The sequence below is a fragment of the Mytilus trossulus genome, chromosome 2 (assembly GCF_036588685.1).
Source record: "Mytilus trossulus isolate FHL-02 chromosome 2, PNRI_Mtr1.1.1.hap1, whole genome shotgun sequence".
In the NCBI taxonomy this organism is placed as follows: domain Eukaryota; kingdom Metazoa; phylum Mollusca; class Bivalvia; order Mytilida; family Mytilidae; genus Mytilus; species Mytilus trossulus.
In genome coordinates this window covers 35,082,242-35,102,433 of record NC_086374.1, presented here as the reverse complement: position 1 = coordinate 35,102,433, position 20,192 = coordinate 35,082,242, and the positions used below count along the sequence as shown (strand labels likewise).

At 31.4% G+C, this 20,192-nt stretch overlaps 1 protein-coding gene across 7 annotated transcripts in view; it reads right to left on the bottom strand.

Moving 5' to 3' along the window:
• The window catches only part of LOC134707079 (unconventional myosin-Ia-like), a 69,656-nt gene that overhangs the window by 5,193 nt on the left and 44,271 nt on the right, over nucleotides 1-20,192 (bottom strand). For all 7 annotated transcript variants that reach the window (XM_063566570.1, XM_063566569.1, XM_063566575.1 and 4 more), the window contains 13 exons: nucleotides 17,746-17,940; nucleotides 17,280-17,450; nucleotides 16,267-16,332; nucleotides 15,799-15,866; nucleotides 14,029-14,245; nucleotides 11,513-11,662; nucleotides 9,764-9,832; nucleotides 8,879-9,040; nucleotides 6,781-6,912; nucleotides 5,158-5,264; nucleotides 3,601-3,736; nucleotides 1,606-1,758; nucleotides 520-656 (listed from right to left, as the gene is read on the bottom strand). In XM_063566570.1, coding sequence (XP_063422640.1) covers nucleotides 520-656; nucleotides 1,606-1,758; nucleotides 3,601-3,736; nucleotides 5,158-5,264; nucleotides 6,781-6,912; nucleotides 8,879-9,040; nucleotides 9,764-9,832; nucleotides 11,513-11,662; nucleotides 14,029-14,245; nucleotides 15,799-15,866; nucleotides 16,267-16,332; nucleotides 17,280-17,450; nucleotides 17,746-17,940 — 1,763 coding nt within the window. The remainder of the gene's footprint in view (nucleotides 1-519; nucleotides 657-1,605; nucleotides 1,759-3,600; nucleotides 3,737-5,157; nucleotides 5,265-6,780; nucleotides 6,913-8,878; nucleotides 9,041-9,763; nucleotides 9,833-11,512; nucleotides 11,663-14,028; nucleotides 14,246-15,798; nucleotides 15,867-16,266; nucleotides 16,333-17,279; nucleotides 17,451-17,745; nucleotides 17,941-20,192) is intronic.

Sequence of the window (20,192 nt, the reverse complement as noted above, 5' to 3'; positions counted from 1 at the left end):
GAAAGAAAATAGTTGAAATTTTTCTTTTTCTAGCTCTCACTAAACCTGTTTAAAATCAAGATTTTTTTATTAGGAAAAATATTTATATTTCTACCACTATAATGGTTGTGTGCCTTCTCAAGAGTAAGTAATGTTTCTATCCTTTCCTGTCATATAACAAATAGTCTTTATATTGATGTGTTTGGTTGTCTCTGCTGTTTTACAAATGATCATACCTCTACACTATTAATCACATGGTATAAGCAGACTGATTTAGTATGAAAGGCCTGACACACCCTGCCCAGGTGCCCTTCAGATGATTATAGTATGTGTACTTTTTATTGTCAGGTTGCACTGATACATAACCCTGTTTTGAAAAAGCTGCATGGTACAAAACAGGGATAAAAGTATGAATTATTTTTTGAACAAAATAGATATAATTTGTTAGCTAATTCTGACAGATTTTTACTGGACCAAAACACATTTTACCAATACAAATCAGGAATCCGACCACTTATTGAGTATAACCTTCATACTTACGAATTTTGTATCTGAACTTCTGGTGGTTTTGATGATGAATTTTCAATGGCTAAATATGACTTTGCTACAAGTTCTATCAAATGATCACACAAAAATACATAGTCTCCTTTCTTACTCCACAAGTCTCCATTCTGTTGCTGGAAACAAAAAGCACATTTACTATATGTGATAGGCATAAATAGGAATGTAAATTATGCATAGTACATAAAACAAGAATGTGTCCACAGTACACTGATGCCCCACTCGCACTATCATTTTCTATGTTAACTGGACCGTGAAATTGGAATAAATTCTCTAATCTTGCATTTAAATTATAATGATCTTATCGAAGGGAACATGTATACTAAGTTTCAAGTTGGTTGGACTACAACTTCATCAAAAACTACCTTGACCAAAAAATCTAACCTGAAGTGTAACAGATGGACGAATGAACAGACGGACGGATGGACGGACGAACGAACAGACCAATGAACGGACGCACAGACCAGAAAACATAATGCCCCTCTACTATCGTAGGTGGGGCGTAAAAATAAAATAGATGAAAATATGTATCATTCTGAGAGAAAAAAAACTTTATCAAAAATGAAAAGCCATTTGACTTAAATAGATGTTTCTGAACCTTTTTTCCAAAATATTTTTTAATCTATCTTATTTAAGTGTAAAAGTTGATAGCAGTTTGGATCTGACATTCAAAATTACTTAAAAGCAGTATCATAAAAACCATTATTTCCCCAAAAGGCTTTCAATAAGTAGAGTTTTTGAAGTTTTCTTATATCAAATTTTCTTTTTCTTTGTAACAGTGGCTGCCATCTTTGTTGATCATTTTATCACCAACTAAGATTATAAATGTATGCATCTTTGTCTACACCTCTTTTTTCACACAGGAGCAGATTCTTTAAGTGGTCTGCTGTATTGTTCAATATTTTATGTAGTTCTTTTTATCCTTTTAGTGTATTATTGATGATTATACATTTTTATTTCAAAAATAAATTGATGAATAAATGAAAATAAAAACACAGAACATGGATTTTGTAAACACTGTCCTTGAAAAAAGCTTCATCTCATTAAACTTGTGATAGACTTTACCTTCTGTATATGAATAGCTATGACACAATCCTTGAAGGGACTGACTGAGATTCTTTGTACTTCTGAGAGAGGTATCATGTATTTTATCATCATCGTTCTGTGGTCAAGGAAATGCATGAATCTTGTTGTCATTACTAGTAATTGGTCTACAAGCTGTAAACAAAGATAAGATCTTCCAGTTTATTACAATATATTCAAAATTTATTGGTTTTGTAATGATTCTTTATGGATTGTGTGAATCTTTATCTTATAAACATTTTGTTTTCATTCAACAAACTATTTATCCTCTTTACATGAAAGAATGTCTCCTACACTTTCAGAGAAAAATCTCAATCTTAATTTTCAAGTGGTTGTATGTGTTAATTATATAAAATTTGAATCCCTATTGCTGAGTCCCCTAACACAACACAGTTGGCCATTTCAGAATCTAAAGAATTATTAGTGGTTTCAATTCCTACCCCAAAATGAATATAATGTTGAAACATCATTGGTTGAATTTTCATGAAGATGTTTTGAACCAATCACAACATTTTGGTGTACATAATTAGTGTAAGTGAAAATATTATTATCCAGAAGGCATTATATTCTGAAAATGCAAATAACATATATAAGTACATACACCAATGCAGAACTATGCTACTAACTTAAAAAAAAAAATTGTAACTCTTTTAAAATAATTTTTTATACATCTTTTAAAATCTTTTTTTTTTTTACATCTTTTTAAATTTTTCTTACTATATGGTGCAAAAACTATTGATTTGCAGTATATCAAGCTGCATTTACTAACTCTAACATATCTATTTCCAACCTTCAATTAGCAATATCAGCAACCAAAATGCATTGTGTATCAACATTCTCATACAAAGGCAACAAGAGCGCACACGCTGAAATGTCTCGCCTTCTTTACAAATCATTGATATTATGTTGATAGTCCTAAGTATAAAGCTTTATTAAAAACTGTCACATAAACTTAACATTAACCAAGATAACTAAACAAAGACCAATGAACCATGAAAATGAGGTCAAGGTCAGATGAACTATGCCAGTCAGACATGAACAGCTAACAATGCTTCCATACAACAAATATAGATGACCTATTACTTATAGTTTAAGAAAAATAGACCAAAACACAAAAACTTAACAATGAGAAATGAACCGTGAAAATGAGGTCGAGGTCAAATAAAACCTGCGCAACTGACATATAGATCATAAAATATTTCCATACATCAAATATAGTTGACCTATGGCATATAGTATTAGATAAAAAGACCAAAACTCAAAAACTTAACTTTGGCCACTCAACCAAAAATGAGGTCAAGGTCAGATGACATCTGCCCGCTAGACATGTACATCTTACAATCATTCCATACAACAAATATAGTAGATCTATTGCATAAAGTATGAGACAAACAGACCAAAACACAAAAACTTTACTATAACCACTGAACCATGAAAATGAGGTCAAGGTCAGATGACACCTGCCAGTTGGACATGTACACCTTACAGTCCTTCTATACACCGAATATACTAGCCCTATTGCTTATAGTATCTGAGATATGGACTTGATCACCAAAACTTAACCTTGTTCACTGATCCATGAAATGAGGTCGAGGTCAAGTGAAAACTGTCTGACAGGCATGAGGACCTTGCAAGGTACGCACATACCAAATATAATTATCCTATTACTTATAATAAGAGAGAATTCAACATTACAAAAAATCTGAACTTTTTTTTCAAGTGGTCACTGAACCATGAAATAGAGTCAAGGACATTTAACATGTGACTGACGGAAACTTCGTAACATGAGGCATCTATATACAAAGTATGAAGCATCCAGATCTTCTTCCTTCTAAAATACAAAGCTTTTAAAAAGTAGCCGCCGGATCACTATCCCTATGTCGAGCTTTCTGCAACAAAAGTCACAGGCTCGACAAAAACCCATGCGATAAATAACCCAACAAAACTGTGAAATGCTTTAGTAAATATTTTACAAACCTTTCCATTAGCCCTGTGGATTTTCTTCACTAAGTGAGAGAATATAATATGATGATCTTGAATTTTATCTGCCATTTTCTGCCATTGTGGATTTTGTCGAATATTTTGATAGTCTCCCTTGTAAGGCACTGGTACACTGTTAACATAAAATAAAAAATATATATAATTCCTTGTGTTGGACTGGAATTAAAAAGATTATTTGATATTCAACATGTAACTGAAATGTTTATGTCATAATATAATAATTTATGTTTTGATATTATATATAACTTATTTGTCATTTTGAAAGTAAAATTCATCATGCATGCATGTTATTTTAATTATACTTTACTTTTTTTCAACTGATCTCTTGTTTAATATGTACAGGCCTCTACATTATCATTTTTTCTCACTTGTCCCTTCGGACAAGTTGCAAGAAAATCAACTTGTCCGAACTCATAACTCACTTGTCCGAATTTATAATTGAAAATTCTCCATATTGATTATACATGTTTAAAATATGCAATATTATAATAACACTTGCCCTTTGATTGTACCTAATAAAGATCAATAAGGGAGCATTTTGTTATGTTATATGAATACTACATCAAAATTCATTTTATTATTTCAGACTGAAGGCTTATTTGCAAGACTGAGCTCTCTAACACATTGTCACTATCATGTGTCGTTCATTAAATCATATCTCTTCCCATACACTAGGTTCTCCTATTCATGGACCTATATTCATTCTGAAGTGGTGGTATGGTTTAAATATACCTGGCACCTTGTTTGCAAATAAACCTTTTTAATTTATTGATGGTGCCAAACAAGATATATGATCATGAAGTACATGTACATAAAACATTTTAGTAAAAAATCTGCCTTTTTAGATTTTATCTAATTTTTCCATCTTAACTTATTATTTTAACATATAGATCTTATTAAATAATACCTTTTTTAATTTAATGTTATGCATAAAAGCAAAATCAAATGATACATTCTTTAATTTAAAATGTTAAAGTTAAGGTAAAACTCCATATCATGCATATGGAGGTGCTCCTAATTCAAGAGGCTTATACTAAGAAGAAACATTTACATTTTGTTTCCTTCCCCTTACTTATTTTCCCCTGGTCAATGGCTGCCAGCATGTTCAAATACGTTCAATCAAAGACATAATATACAAGTTTATGTGTCTCTGATTCAATCAATGAATATTTATTTCATTTTGTATGATCAATAAAACAATCATTCATATTTTTAGGAATGTATAAGTCTTGAATTTGATCTATTAACATCTGACATCGATTTTTTCACTTGTCCCATCGGACAAGTAGTATGATGAATCTACTTGCCCGACACCTATTTCCATTTGTCCCGGACAATCGGACAAACGGTAATGTCGAGCCCTGATGTAAGATATAAAACTGCGGAGATTTTTTCTCTTTACACATTATTAATTGTTTAGAATCAGTTTCTGTATATTATGTATATTTACAACACAATGACGAGAAGTAACAGGTTTAATGAACTAGAGCAACATCATTAGTAAACAGAAAACCTGACAATGTTAATGCTTACGTTTGACTATAAGTAGGTTTCCTATCTTTAAACAGTTTGCTGGCAGTAAGTTTTTCCCTCATCTTGTACCTCTCAGCCTCATCAAATCTCTGTCTATACTTCATACACTAAAATTTAAATTACAAATATTCAGAGTTACATCAACTGCAGCTTGTATATTTATACTTGAGCAAAAGGATATGTAAAATAATAATCTTTTTATTTGATCAAGTACTGACTAATTTTAATATATCACAAGATGTCTCAATTAATCTCTTAAATGACTGAATGTTTTTGAGTTAGGCTACAATTACTGTAGATATTTATTGCATTTGTGTCTAGTTTTTTTTTCAACAATAGCTATAATAATTGCAAACAAATATTTAGGAATTTACATTTATATCAACTAATAGGCGTACATTTCAGACCTGCCAACTATCCCGATTTTTCGCGGTATCATCCCGATATTTACCCCTCAACCCGAATCCCGATATCGGGATCGTAAAATTAATCAAAATCCCGATTTTCAACAAATGTACCCGAAAAAAATATTGTTTACCGATTTTGAAGTTTTTCTGATCAATTTTAAAAAATCAATCATTTTACCTGGGGACATATTATGACAAGTTAATGACCCTACGCTAATCAACAGTCACAACAGGTGTCATAATTAGTGGTTGTATGTAATCAGATTACCTAATGGGTCGTAACAGTCCTCAAAATTAATTTGTATACACAAATTTGGTCAAACAGCCTTTCAATTTTATTTTTAATCAATTCATCATACAAGCACAATTTGCAACATTTGCCGTAGTTCCACAGCAAAATCATAATTAATTGAAAGATGAGAACTGTAATGAATTCTCAAGAAAACATCGTTTTACTTTATCTTGAAATCTGTTTAATTTTGAAAACCAGACATCGTATGTCTGTTGATTTAAAATCGACGCCATTTTGTATACACTTCTTCTGTGCTACTGTATAAGCCTCCGCCGGTAAGAGCACCTCTGAATACAAAGAAAGATAACTCAAATTTCATCCATTTTCTCATTGATACTGATAAAACCATGAGTAAGACTAAATCAAACTCTGTCTTCATCCTTCTTACTATAGGACATATAGTTTTAGATGTTTTGAGTCAAGGTTCATTGATAAGAAGGTCTTTGGAGGGGAAAAGAGGGGGGGAGGGGTCTTGACTTTGAATCCTTTCTTTTTAATGCCATTTTCTCTATTCTTCAGTTATTTTGTCAATTTTATTATTTAATACATAGTACAAGAATCATGCAAATAAAAAAAAACAAGGATTATAAGCTCATCATTAGTATACCAAAAGAATAAAGAAGAGAAATTAGACTATTTTAGGTGTAAAAAACAATGATCACAGAAAAGTCGCTAAAATTGTAACCCTTAAAAATCTTGTCGCGCGCTAAATCCCCCATGGAGATTTTCAAAAGTTGGCAGGTCTGACATTTTATACATTTAAAAACAGATATCTCTGAGTACTCAGCTTAAGATCTTCAAACTCACACAACATCCATTTCACAAGGGAAAATCAAATCAGTTGCTCAATAGGCTTGAAGTGAGTTAGATTTTTGTTCAACACAGTAAGTCTAGAAAAAGGTACAGAAGCTACATAATAGTTACCCTCCATTTATGGTGAATATCTCGTAACTGATCAGATGTTGTTGAGAATAAAGGTGAACACTTTGGCCAAGTTTTCTCCAACGGTGACATTGACGGCAGGCCAGACTTAACACGTAACAGGAACCGTTTCTTCTGCAAAAAGCATTAATCAGTGTTGCATACATATATATATAAATTTAAAACTATATAAGGTTAAACCTGTCAAGTATAGAAAAACACACAGTATACCCTTCACATTACAAATAAACTGAAAAATCCTTTTTACTTCAAATTTATCACCATGTTTAATGCTTTAATATAACTCCAACATGTATAAGTTATAGACTAAGCAAGTTGTAAGTGTAAGGATTTCCAAATTACTGGTACGGTTGTTTTGAGTCAAAAACAGTTGCCAAGTATATAATGATACTGGTTTAATATGTAAAGAGTTGTTGAACTTTAGAATGAATTTTTAAAAGTAACTTCATTCTAAAGTTCAACATATCTATAGGCAGGCAGCTGTTCCTTGAAGAGATTTTTAAAAGTAACTTCATTTTAAAGTTCAACATATCTATAGGCAGGCAGCTGTTCCTTGAAGAGATTTTTAAAAGTAACTTCATTTTAAAGTTCAACATATCTATAGGCAGGCAGCTGTTCCTTGAAGAGATTTTTAAAAGTAACTTCATTTTAAAGTTCAACAACTCTTTACACATTGAATACCACAGTGAAAAGGGGAATGCATGTATTGAAGCTACAATACTAAATCTACTCCAAAGAATAGGCTCCAACCTATTTTAAAATGTAGTAAGGCATGATTTTAACAATGTTATGAATAAAAAAAACAGTAGCCTGCCTGTATCAAAGTGGTTGAGGGGCAATATTTTATAGACATTACTGTCTGAAATCAACTCAAAAGAATAATATCTTGCTTATATTATAGTGAAGTGTGGCCTGTCTTTAATGATGTTACATATTATCTACTCCTAAAAGAACAGCAGCTTGTTGAGTTGCATGATTTTGTATCAGCAGGCAAGTTATTTTGAGCTTGCTTTCAGTAACTGTGTCCATTCATAAATATATAGTACAAATGTACGGTTAACAATACTTTTCGTTTTTCTTTTTATACCCAAATTTAGAGTTAAATGCTTTTTCTGTATTATCTTTTATTGCACTTTTTTGTAAGTTTTTTTAAAGAGTTAGGATCCAGATCTAAAACAAAACCAGTTTGACCCACCCTCCTACTTATCTATTTATGGATATGATTTTTTGTGTACGGATCCAGATCTAAAACAAACCCAGTTTGACCCACCCTCCTACATATCTATTTATGGATATGATTTTTAGTGGACGGATCCAGATCTAAAACAAACCCAGTTTGACCCACCCTCCTACATATCTATTTATGGATATGATCCTTTGTAGAAGGATCCAGATCTAAAACAAACCCAGTTTGACCCACCCTCCTACATATCTATTTATGGATATGATTTTTAGTGGACGGATCCAGATCTAAAACAAAACCAGTTTGACCCACCCTCCTACATATCTATTTATGGAACAATAAAATCTACAAATGTATTTGTATTATCAGTTAATAAAGAAACGTGATTAGAAACAATAACATGTTTTCCTGAAACCAGAAATAAAAATTAAAGTTATGACGGAGGTAATTAACACCTCATCAATAAATAACAAGTGGAGGTCGTTAACAACTTTCATATGGTGTAAACATTCATATGACCTTGAAAAAGAAGTCTAGTATATGTGAGTTTGTCAAAATGTGATATAACATTAATCAGAATATGATATAACATGTATCAGTATTGCTAATATTGCCAAATATGGAGGTGTAAATCATTTATAGAATAAATGTGTTCATTTTACTGTAAAAAATATGTCTTAGGAATATAGATAGATATTTCTGTGTCATTTGGTCTCCTGTAAAGAGTTGACTCATTTGCAATAATTACCACATCTTCTTATTTAAGGGCTAGTATTTCTGGCTAATTTTTGTAAATTTCAGATGCAGTTAAAAATATTTTGAAGATAAGATCAAGAACATTCTGATTTTGGTCTAGATATTGATCTCAATCAAAACTTCTATCATATAGAAACTTACCAATGCTACCCTCAAGAATTTAACAATCTTTGGTCCAGCTATAGATTTAAATTTACGTCTGTATTCTTTCCTAACTTTCCATCCATTGTGATATTTATGAATGACACCAACCGCCCACAATTCCAGCTTCTCTCTCTTTAGCTTTCTCAGTAACACGCGTGCCTATAAATATCAAATTAAATAATTCAACTCATTTTAAGCAAAAGCATGAGTTTTCATATGACGTCTGTCATTAAATTATCTGAAAATAGCTTACCCCTTACATCTTTTTATACAAGCTCCTAATCACATAGAAAATTATTAACTATGAAACAAGCCATAAAAAAACACAGATTTTTGTTGTTGAGGGGATACAGTAATAGTCAAGCTAAATGCAAACTGGTACTCATTTGTATTGAAATATGACATATCAGTATAGATTTAGAGTTATAAAAGCAGTATTGGATCATGCCAAGCACAAGACAAACAAGACCCACAGGAACAAACAACAATCAATGAAACAGAAATGTGGAACAAAACAAACTACTCTTTAATAGTAATACTAAATGCTTGTCAAGGGTATTGTTTTTCAAATCACAGTTGTTGCTAAATCATCAGTTTGCAAAGAATTCTGCTAAAACCATTTTCAGGGGATGTCTTACACTTGTGAAGTGAATTTTTTACTCCATGTTGAAGGCCTCGGTGATGAAGAACAGCAATACAATTACTGTTACTTTGTTCTAAGTGTTTTATTTTCCGCTGGGCATGTACTGATTCAGTGTCATGGATTGATACCGCATATCCTTTCTTTTCTATTATAAGTCTACTCTAGTGGAGGCACCAAAAAGAAATAAAGCAGCCAACTGACTAATACTTGATCTAAATTAATCTGAATAATTTACCAACCTTCCATCCTCTAATATAGCATTGTAGCACCAGACTTGCTGCTTTTGTTCTTTGATACTGTTTCTTAGCCTGTAAAAAATGGTAAAGTTCATTATATGAAAATAGTTTTATATGCTTGATGTTAAAGAATTGACACAATGCACAATAAAGAAAACTGAACTAAGCATAAACAAAGAGGAATATATTATACATAGAAATTAAAACAAATTTACATCAATCATGTGTCCATAGTACACCAATGCCCCACTCACACTATCATTCTCTATGTTCAGTGGACCGTGAAATTGGGGTAAAATCTCTGAATCAGCATTAAAATTAGAAAGATGTTATCATAGGGAACATGTGTACTTAGTTTCAAGTTGATTAGATCTCATCTACATCAAAAACTACCTTGATCAAAAACTTTAACCTAAATCAGTACAGACAGACGACGAACGAATGAACAAAAGAAAGAAAGAAAGAAAGAAAGAAAGCACAGACCAGAAAACATAATGCCTATTACTGGAGCATGAAAATTAGTATAAGAACAAAAATAAAAATATTCTAAAGCACTTTGCTTGATATAGTTAGGATCATGCATATTTTTTTGTTTTTTAACAGAAAAATACAAGTGAAACTGCGAGCTACTGCTCACTGATGATACCCCCGCCGCAAGTGGATAATATAAATAGTGTAAAAATATGCAAGTGTTCGGTAAACAGGAAGTTGTCGAGTGATGAATCTGAAAACGCATCACACAGTATAGCTGACTTATATAAATCCTAAAACCAAATTTCAGAAATCCTTGTATTGTAGTTCCTGAGAAAAGTGTGACGAAAATTTTCAACTTGGCTATCATGTGTAAAATCATACAAGTGTTCGGTAAACAGGAAGTTGTCAAGTGATCAATCTGAAAACGCATCACAGGGTATAGCTGACTTATATAAACCCTCAAACCAAATTTCAGAAATTCTTGTATTGTAGTTCCTGAGAAAAATGCGACGAAAAAATAAATAGTGTAAAAATATGCAAGTATTCGGTAAACAGGAAGTTGTCGAGTGTTGAATCTGAAAACGCATGTGTAAAATCATACAAGTGTTCGGTAAACAGGAAGATGTCAAGTGATCAATCTGAAAACACATCACACGGTATAGCTGACTTATATAAACCCTGAAACCAAATTTCAGAAATTCTTGTATTGTAGTTCATGAGAAAAATGTGACGAAAAAATAAAAAGTGTAAAAATATGCAAGTGTTCGGTAAACAGGAAGTTGTCAAGTGATGAATCTGAAAACACATCACACAGTATAGCTGACTTATATAAATCCTAAAACCAAATTTCAGAAATCCTTGTATTGTAGTTCCTGAGAAAAGTGTGACGAAAATTTTCAACTTGGCTATCTTGTGTAAAATCATACAAGTGTTCGGTAAACAGGAAGTTGTAAAGTGATCAATCTGAAAATGCATTACACAGTATAGCTGACTTATATAAACCCTGAAACCAAATTTCAGAAATCCTTGTATTGTAGTTCCTGAGAAAAATGCGACGAAAAATATTCATGGGACGGACTGACTGACTGACGGATGGACGGACTGATGGACGGACTGACGGACGGACTGATGGACAGACAGAGGTAAAACAGTATACCCCCCCTTTTTTAAAGCAGGGGTATAATTAAGAAAGTAAAATGTGTAGAACTAGTAGGATGTAACCCTTTTTCTTTAGCTTTTTTTTTCTTCTTGATGTAAATAATTTCTCAATAAACATACCCAGAATCCTCTGAATCGACAGGAAATTATAACTTGACTTTTCTTCATAAGCCGATAGTAAGTTCTCTGCTTCCAGCCTTTATATATTTTTTGTACCATTGTAGCCAAATCATGCATTTTCTGACGTCTCCTTTCTTCAATGTCAAATAGCTAAACAAACAAATAAAATCAACTTAGAGTTATATAAACTTGAGAATGTAAATGGGGAATGTGTCAAAGCAACAACAACCCGACCATAGAGCAGACAACAGCTGAAGGCCAACAATGGGTCTTCAATGTAGTAAGAAACTCCTGCATCCCAAGGCGTCCTTCAGCTGGCCCCAAAACAAATATGAATACTAGTTTTGTTTTAAATTCTCATATATAAATTGGTGGAATATATTTGAAAATAAGGTATAACTTCTAATCTAGTTTAAATTTACAAGCCTTTCAAATAACTTGTTTTCTTACATTGGTTGCAATGAATTACATTGATTTCCCAGTTAAATAAAAACAAATAATTTCACATGTGAAATAAACGTGATTATTTCACCCTCTGACCTCATACAACAATAGGCGTTGTCAAGAAGTCGATAAAGGCGGATCAAAACAAATTGTGAATGCATAGAAAAACGATATAGTGCCTTTGATGTTTTACATTAATTTCTTTAAAAAAAAAGCCATTTGCCAATGTACCGTATAAAGGGGTGTATAGTCCGCGGTTTTTTACCCTGGGAATGAAATTGATGGAAGGGGTGCGGACTATGCAGTACTATAGGATTTCATGACCTTTTTTTTCCAGAGTTCGGATACGATGTTGAACGAGGTTTGGCCAAGAAACAGAAACATCATGTGTTGTCAATGTTATAATGTATTCTTGACAACTCTTTGTATTATTTAGAAATAAAATAAACAATCCAACTGTATTCTTTACTACTCTTTGTATTTTTTAAAATAAAATAAACAATTTAACCGTGTTGACTTAGTAATTTGCATAAAATTCAGCCTTTGATCGAATGTCCGCTTTGTTTCGGATTTGGTCAAATTTGTGTCATTACATCTCAACAGTGTACCTGAATCCTGAATATCAATGAAAGATGAACCCTTCAATGGTAAAACCGTAATAGTCAAGTTGAAACCTAGTGAAATCTTCTCAAGATCGATTGTGTTTAATATTATTCGCGTGTGTAACAGGTAAACAACGAATCGCCATTTTGAAGATGTGTGATTAAAGTATCAAATATTTTCGTATTCCGACTTTTTGTGTTCAACTCTTAACTTATCGACGTAAATGAATCAAGACCTGACATTTTTTAATTGTAAATCGTAACCATTAATACTGAAAGTGTAAACCCGAAAGAAGTGGAATTTTGTATACGAAACTTTATTTCCAGGTGAAAGGTCATATTGTGCAGGTGTATCGTCTTACATGAATGAGTTTACGGGTGTGTGTTGAAAGCTATTAATTAACCATGTCAACTTTTGACAAGTGATGAATGTAATTCAATAACCTGAGGCAGTTCTTCAAATCAATAAAAGAAATGATAAGATTAAAGAGTTATAACAATTTAATATACCAAAAGGGATAAGCTTGGGTTTTACAGTCTGAGTTGAATTCATTTTCCATCTTAACTGTTTGATCTTTAATTTCTTTTGTTTGATAGCATACCAAATATTTATTTTTAGAATTTTAAACAGTTTATTGGCTTGGGCAAGCTACCACTTACAATGATATCAAAAGTGATAAGCCGATAGTTAAATGTACATGATTGAATTAACTAACATTTATTACATGAATACAGTTCTTACTTTCATTGTTTGGGACTTTAAATTAATTAGTAAAGAATGATAGTCTGTAAGAAGATTTAATTAAGCAATTAAATAGAATCTTTTGAAGACTTTTAAAATAGATTAAATACATATCTTTTAAGTCCTCTTTTACAAACTGATCATAATTTTATATTCATCATCGATCTTTTAACCACAATGATTAGTGTGTTGCAATCTTTAACAAAGATTAAAAATATATCTTTAAAGATCCCATTCAGAAACTTATCATAAGTTTTAACTGACTATCCATCTCTTTAACAACAATACTTACTATATTGCCGATCTCGGCAAAAAAAAAAAAAAAAAAAGTACCGCAAATTCGGCATTTTCCGTCATTGTTCGCGGACCCGATCTTGTCAAAAGTTGCCGCGGACTATACAAGCGAACTAGCCTTTTTCCTCGATATTTGGGAATGAAGAAGGGGTGCGGACTATACACAAATGCGGACAATACACGGCCGAATACGGTAATAAAAAAAAATAACTAATTAAAGAATTCATATATAAAAAAATATTCACCTCGTGACCAAACAACACTGATAATTAACTCATGCGCTACACACATTCATGAATTAATGTTTTGTTCAGTCACTCATGGAATATTTATCTCTATTTGAATTCTTCGACTAGTTATTCTATACATACAGTATACTAGATGAAAGTTATTGAAAATAAAATAATAAAAGTTTATAAATTAAAGTAGCATACCAGTTTTGGATTCTGTATGAATATTTTTGTTTTACCAAAGGCATATTCATCAACAGGAACATCTTGAGCTACCAATATTAATCTGACTCCTTCTTTTGGAGCACCATGCCATGAAGGCCAAGTCTCAGGAGCCAACATTTTGTAGCGAAATAAAAATTGTTCATAAATTTGACGGAATGCATAACCTGCTCTTCTTACTCGTACATTTTCCATTAACCTATAAAATAACACAAAAGTTTTTCAAAATCAGATTCCTATCTTTCGGTTTATCATGGTAAGATAAACTGCTGACTCATTTACTTAAATGTTCCCCTTTCAAACTTTTGTTGGGTAGAGTTGAATTTGAGTAAACAAGAATGTGTCCAAAGTACAAGGATGCCCCACTGGCACTATCATTTTCTATGTTCCATGGACCATGAAATTGAGTCAAAAGTCTAATTTGGCTTTAAATTAGAAAGATCATATCATAAGCAGCAAGTGTACTAAGTTTCAAGTTGATTGGACTTCAGCTTCATCAAAAAACTACCTTGACCAAAAACTTTAACCTGAAACTCCCATTTTCATTTTCTATGTTCTGTTGACCGTGCAATTGAGGACAAAAGTCTAATTTGGCTTTAAAATTAGAAAGATCATATCATAAGCAGCAAGTGTACTAAGTTTCAAGTTGATTGGACTTCAGCTTCATCAAAAACTACCTTGACCAAAAACTTTAACCTGAAACTCCCATTTCCATTTTCTATGTTCAGTTGACTGTGAAATTGGGGTAAAAAGTCTAATTTGGCTTTAAAATTAGAAAGATCATATCATAAGCAACAAGTGTACTAAGTTTTAAGTTGATTGGACTTCAGCTTCATCAAAAACTACCTTGACCAAAAACTTTGACCTGCGGACGGACTGACGACGAACGAACAAACGAACGAACGGAGCCACAGACCAGAAAACATAATGCCCCTCTACTAGGTGGGGCATAAAAATCATAAGAGAAACTAATGTTACTGGTGTATTATGATATTTCTCCTCTCAAAATTTTAATTTTTATTAACAATGGGGCATAAAAACCGGGTGATACATTTATTATATTTTAAGCATCATGATAAAAAAAAAATACAATAAGTAAAGGATTTAAAGGAATTTTTAAGGTCCTGGAAACGCAACTAAAATGTTTAAGCCTAAGACGTATATTCAATTTCTACATGTCTAGGTCAATAACTCATATTAAGTTGAAGACAAAATATCATTCAGGTGAGCATTTAAATAAACTCTGCAGGATATGTTTTATCTCACAGATTCAATAGTATATTGGATACAACTAGTACATTAAAAGGCTCAAAGTTCAATTCAAATATCAACATTAGATGTGATAAAAATTTCAATTTTAGATTGAACGTCAAAACATAAGTATGTTTTAATTAAAAACAGTTTGGGTTTAACAGCTTGAGGATAATATTGAAGAAAGAAACAACAAAAGCAACACATTTTTTCACTTTAATATCTTCTTTTAAAAAAATTTCAAAGAAGATAGATACTGTATAGCGGGTTATTTTCATGGGTTGTAAATTTTTGCTTATTTTCGCGGATAGAACAAAATTGCCAAAATAAATTCCGCAATTTTAAAGTGCATATGCATAGCTATAGGTATTGATAAAAGTTATTATCCGCCAAAATATTTTGTATACCTTATTCAATGAAAATCGTTGGAATTTTACATCCAGGAAAATAACCCACTATACGGTATTTGAGAATCTAGTTAATAAGCAATAAAACTCCTACCCTAAATATCTGACTTGATGTTCCACAAGCTTCAAATCAAGCTGCCCGCTTTTCTTAAAATCATTTGGCTGTAAAATGTCAACATGTATACTATTAGGCAACAACATACTGCTAAATGATACTTCAGATGTATCGGAAAATATTACAAAGTACCATGAAAATTAAAATGTTCAAAAGTTTTTAATCTAATTGAAACTGGTTATGAATTTCTTCAATGTATTTCACAGGTTTGAAAATTTCGTTGTTTTTTTTATAAAGTTATCCAAAGGTAACTATGTTTTATTTCTTAACTATATCTTCAATCCACATTTTTTAAACATTCTAAATGAGTTTGGAGGCAAATATTTTGATGCTCTAATACTTTTTAGTAACTCCACTTAATGACTTAGATTTAAAAAGTTATTAAGTCATTAAAATCCAATTCAGCTTTAAAATGACATCGACTAATTCTAAAAAAACTAAACTAACCTTGATGCATCTAATATAGTTGGGACTCTTTGTTAGTAAATTGTCCATTAATTCTGTCACTGAAGCCTATAAGAACAAAATATTTTTTACATTGTTTCAAACATTTATTTTGCCATAAATGCAGGAGTATCTTGCATGCAGACAATGTCATGAAAAAGTAGTAACTGTTGTAACATTCAAAACATTCTTTAATATTATTTCACTAGAATTTCTGTATCAGACTCATTTGGTGTAATGTTCTATTTTCTTATAAATTTTATTTAAGAATTGAATGCTTCTTTTTGTAAATTTATTGGGGTGTAAAAGCAATTGACCGAATTACATTTTGTATGAAACACGGAAGTGTTTCATTCTAAAAAAGTATGCACAGTCAACGCTTTTACAACCCTATAAAGTTACAAAAAGAAGCATTCAAAACTTATAACTACATTTTTAGCTAGGATCATGAAAACACGATTTTTATCCAGTTTTATCTAATTCAGCTGTGCACTTTATTGTGGGACCTCGTGTCATCATGCATGATAAATTTTATTGTCTAATGCAATTATTTACGGAATAACATGTGATGTCTTGTGCGGATGTTTTATGCAATAATCATAAATAGTTTCTGAGAAAGTTTTTTTAGCAATAACCATTTATTGTTTTTGAGACATGGCGGAACAAGTGTAAAATTTTGACGGGCGTATAAAAATCATCACTGTCCAGAACCTGTGCAAATATGAAGTTAATATATTCAGTAGTTACTGAAAATAAAGTGTGACCAAAGTATTTTTTTAACTCAGGCAGTAGGTACATGTTTTCACTAAAGCCATTAGTGGTATAAAAATAGTTGGACATTACATGTTTTTACTCTAGTAACTTCACTGAAACTGATTGACTTCCCTTAAGAGAATTAAAGCAAAGCATCTTGCCTGTCAATTTCATGTTGTGGCTTTTTGTCTTTTATATAATTATAAGTCATTTTTACTTGGGACAAATCAGTTTTTTCAGACTTGACCTGGAGATAATATTACCTTGAACTGTGACCCTGCTGTTGGAGGTCTTTTTCTGGATTTGAGCTTTGGGTCTCCCTCAGGGAAAAAGCTTGGCAGTAATTTATGTTTACACTTGAACATGGCTTGAGACAAATCTCTAAACAGGAGATCATTGTTTTTGTCAATAAAACCATTCACTTTGTAAACAACCTAAAAGACAAAAAAAATGTTCATGTACTTGCAATCAGAATAGATGATTTTAATGCTTAATTGATGCGTGTATTAACAGTTTCCAATTTGTTTTATAAAAGAATAAAAATATTCAATCTATTTCATAAAAGATTAAAAATGTTCAATTTATTCCATACAAGATTAATCTTCTGTAAAAAAATATCCTAATGTAAAAGACACTGATGTTTTGCTTATGATGAAAAGTTTTTGATGAATTTTCGACATGAGTGAACTTATATTCATATCAAAGGACATAAAATAAATTAATTCTTACACTTCCAGCAAAATGTTTTAATCTGAACACATCAATATCTAAAGTTTTGTCCGACTGATTTTTTCGACATCCTCTGCTCTCATAATGAGGGTGTGTAGCACAGCTGACATTCATTTTCTCCAGGAATGTCATATCTGTAACGTTCCCAGGTCTCATACACTCTTCATCTAACATGGCTAATATACCAGTGTTAGGCTATAAAACAAAACATTCAAATATCAGCATATCTAACATGGCTTATATACCAGTGTTAGGCTATAAAACAAAACATTCAAATATCAGCATATCTAACATGGCTTATATACCAGTGTTAGGCTATAAAACACAAACATTCAAATATCAGCGTAACGAACAATTAGAAATATAAGACTGGAAGAATACTACCTAATGCAGTTAATGGACCAGTACTGAGCTAAACACAGAAACATCTAAATAAAGTAGCATTACATAAAATGGCTACACACATAGCATACTTAAATACATGTACCAGCGTTTTGCTGAAATTCACAAACATTAAAAAGTCAAAATATTACCTAACATTGCTTAATCTAGAAGAGACCTAAAGAAAACCATTTGTGTACCACTACCCTCATAGTATGACCTAACATGACTAATATACCAGTATTGGGCTACAACTGAATCATTATAAATTCTGAAAATCAGTTGTAAATCAAATCATTTTGCAGCTCAGATGCTTTTCCAAAAATAGATTTTTATAAAAACAGAGAAATATTATGTATATATAAACTTTGGACTATTTTCAAAAGCTGTCATACAATATGGGGAGACCTTCAACTTGACAAATATTCACCAAAGACTAACGGAAGAGAGGGAAAAAGTTACATGGTAAACATCATAAAGCTTTAATATAAACATGATAAACCAGCCCAACAGTAGGTCAAAAAACCTTTCCTTTTGGTAAAATTTCCACAATAATTATAAATTTTGATAGTCATTATATAATTAAATTCAAATCCCAAATAATCTTTAATAAACTATCCTAGTTATATAATATATCCCAGGCTAGATATTCTTTTTATATTCCTTTTAGCACAACCACATAACAAATATCATGAATATTGTTGACAAATCATGCATAGGTTCTAAAGTATAGACTTTACCCTGCAAAAGAAACCCTAAAACTTAACCCGAAAGCTGGAGTATGACAATAAGGTCAAGGTCATGTAAAATTGACTGTATGACAAGAAGTCACCATAAATAAACTCCAAACAAATTATTGATGGCCTATACTATTGATAGTTAGAGTTTAATTAGATATTACAGATATCCCTATTAGTCTGAAAAGTGAAATGCAAGTCTCACAATCAATACATAATTTACATAGCAGGCAAGATAATCAAAAGTTCACCTGGACAATTTTGATCCCAATGACAATTTTTTTTTCTTCAAATATATCTTGAACAATGCATTTATTAAATTTGACTGACCAGTTCAAAAATATTTGTATGACAATAAATGGTCAAAAATTGTATGAATCAAAAACCCAAAGTGGAATTATTTTTTGAGGATACCATTTACATTTTAAGTTTGTTGACATCAATTCTAATTATATATGTAGCATGATGAAAATCATCATCAAATGTCCCTTTTATCATGCAAACTTCTGTGGTTATACATACATGTACAATCTGTGTAATATTTACATGTTGAAATTTGACAGGAGAGTGAATATGAATAACATAATAAAACCTGTATAACGCCAGTATTAGTAAACAAATAATAAATACAAATCAGGATAGTCATGCAGAGTTATCTATCTATATTTATCCATGATCCAAGAAAATTTCATATTTTGTTTATGAAAGCATTCCTTGAATCTATTAATTTCCAATATGTAACTAACAGTTTTCCATATTAATAGATACAAAAGGGTAATAATGAACTTGGTTAACCCAAATTAGTCTTGTAAATGATTATTTTAAACTTGTATCTTGAGAGTTCAGATAGTAAAGTCATCAGATACTGTGAAAGTATCTAAATTTGCAATACTGTGTATGCTTATAAGGGGAATATAATCAGCATTAGTATGAGGACTTTTAACTTTTTATTTTCAAACAGTACCAGAGATATCAAAGGAAGCAGTGTCTTTAAACTTAATAAACACAAAATCTGATAAAACCACTACCTCACAAATAGGTTAGATCTATATTTACATTACAATAATCTTTTTTTTAGCTTCACTATAACAATTTTTCTAAAGTTTATGGATGCCCCCATTTTTTTTAAAATACATTATTGAAATTAAATCTGAACAGGTGATACATGCAGAGTAACTTGTGGGGTTTACATCAGTACCTGACAGGCTTTTCTTCCTACAATAATAATGTATGTTTTCTCAGTTATAAATATATCTGTTAGTTATGGGAAGATTTTACCATTTTAAAAGAAACCTTTCCCTAAATATACAAAATAAAAATAAAAGGTAT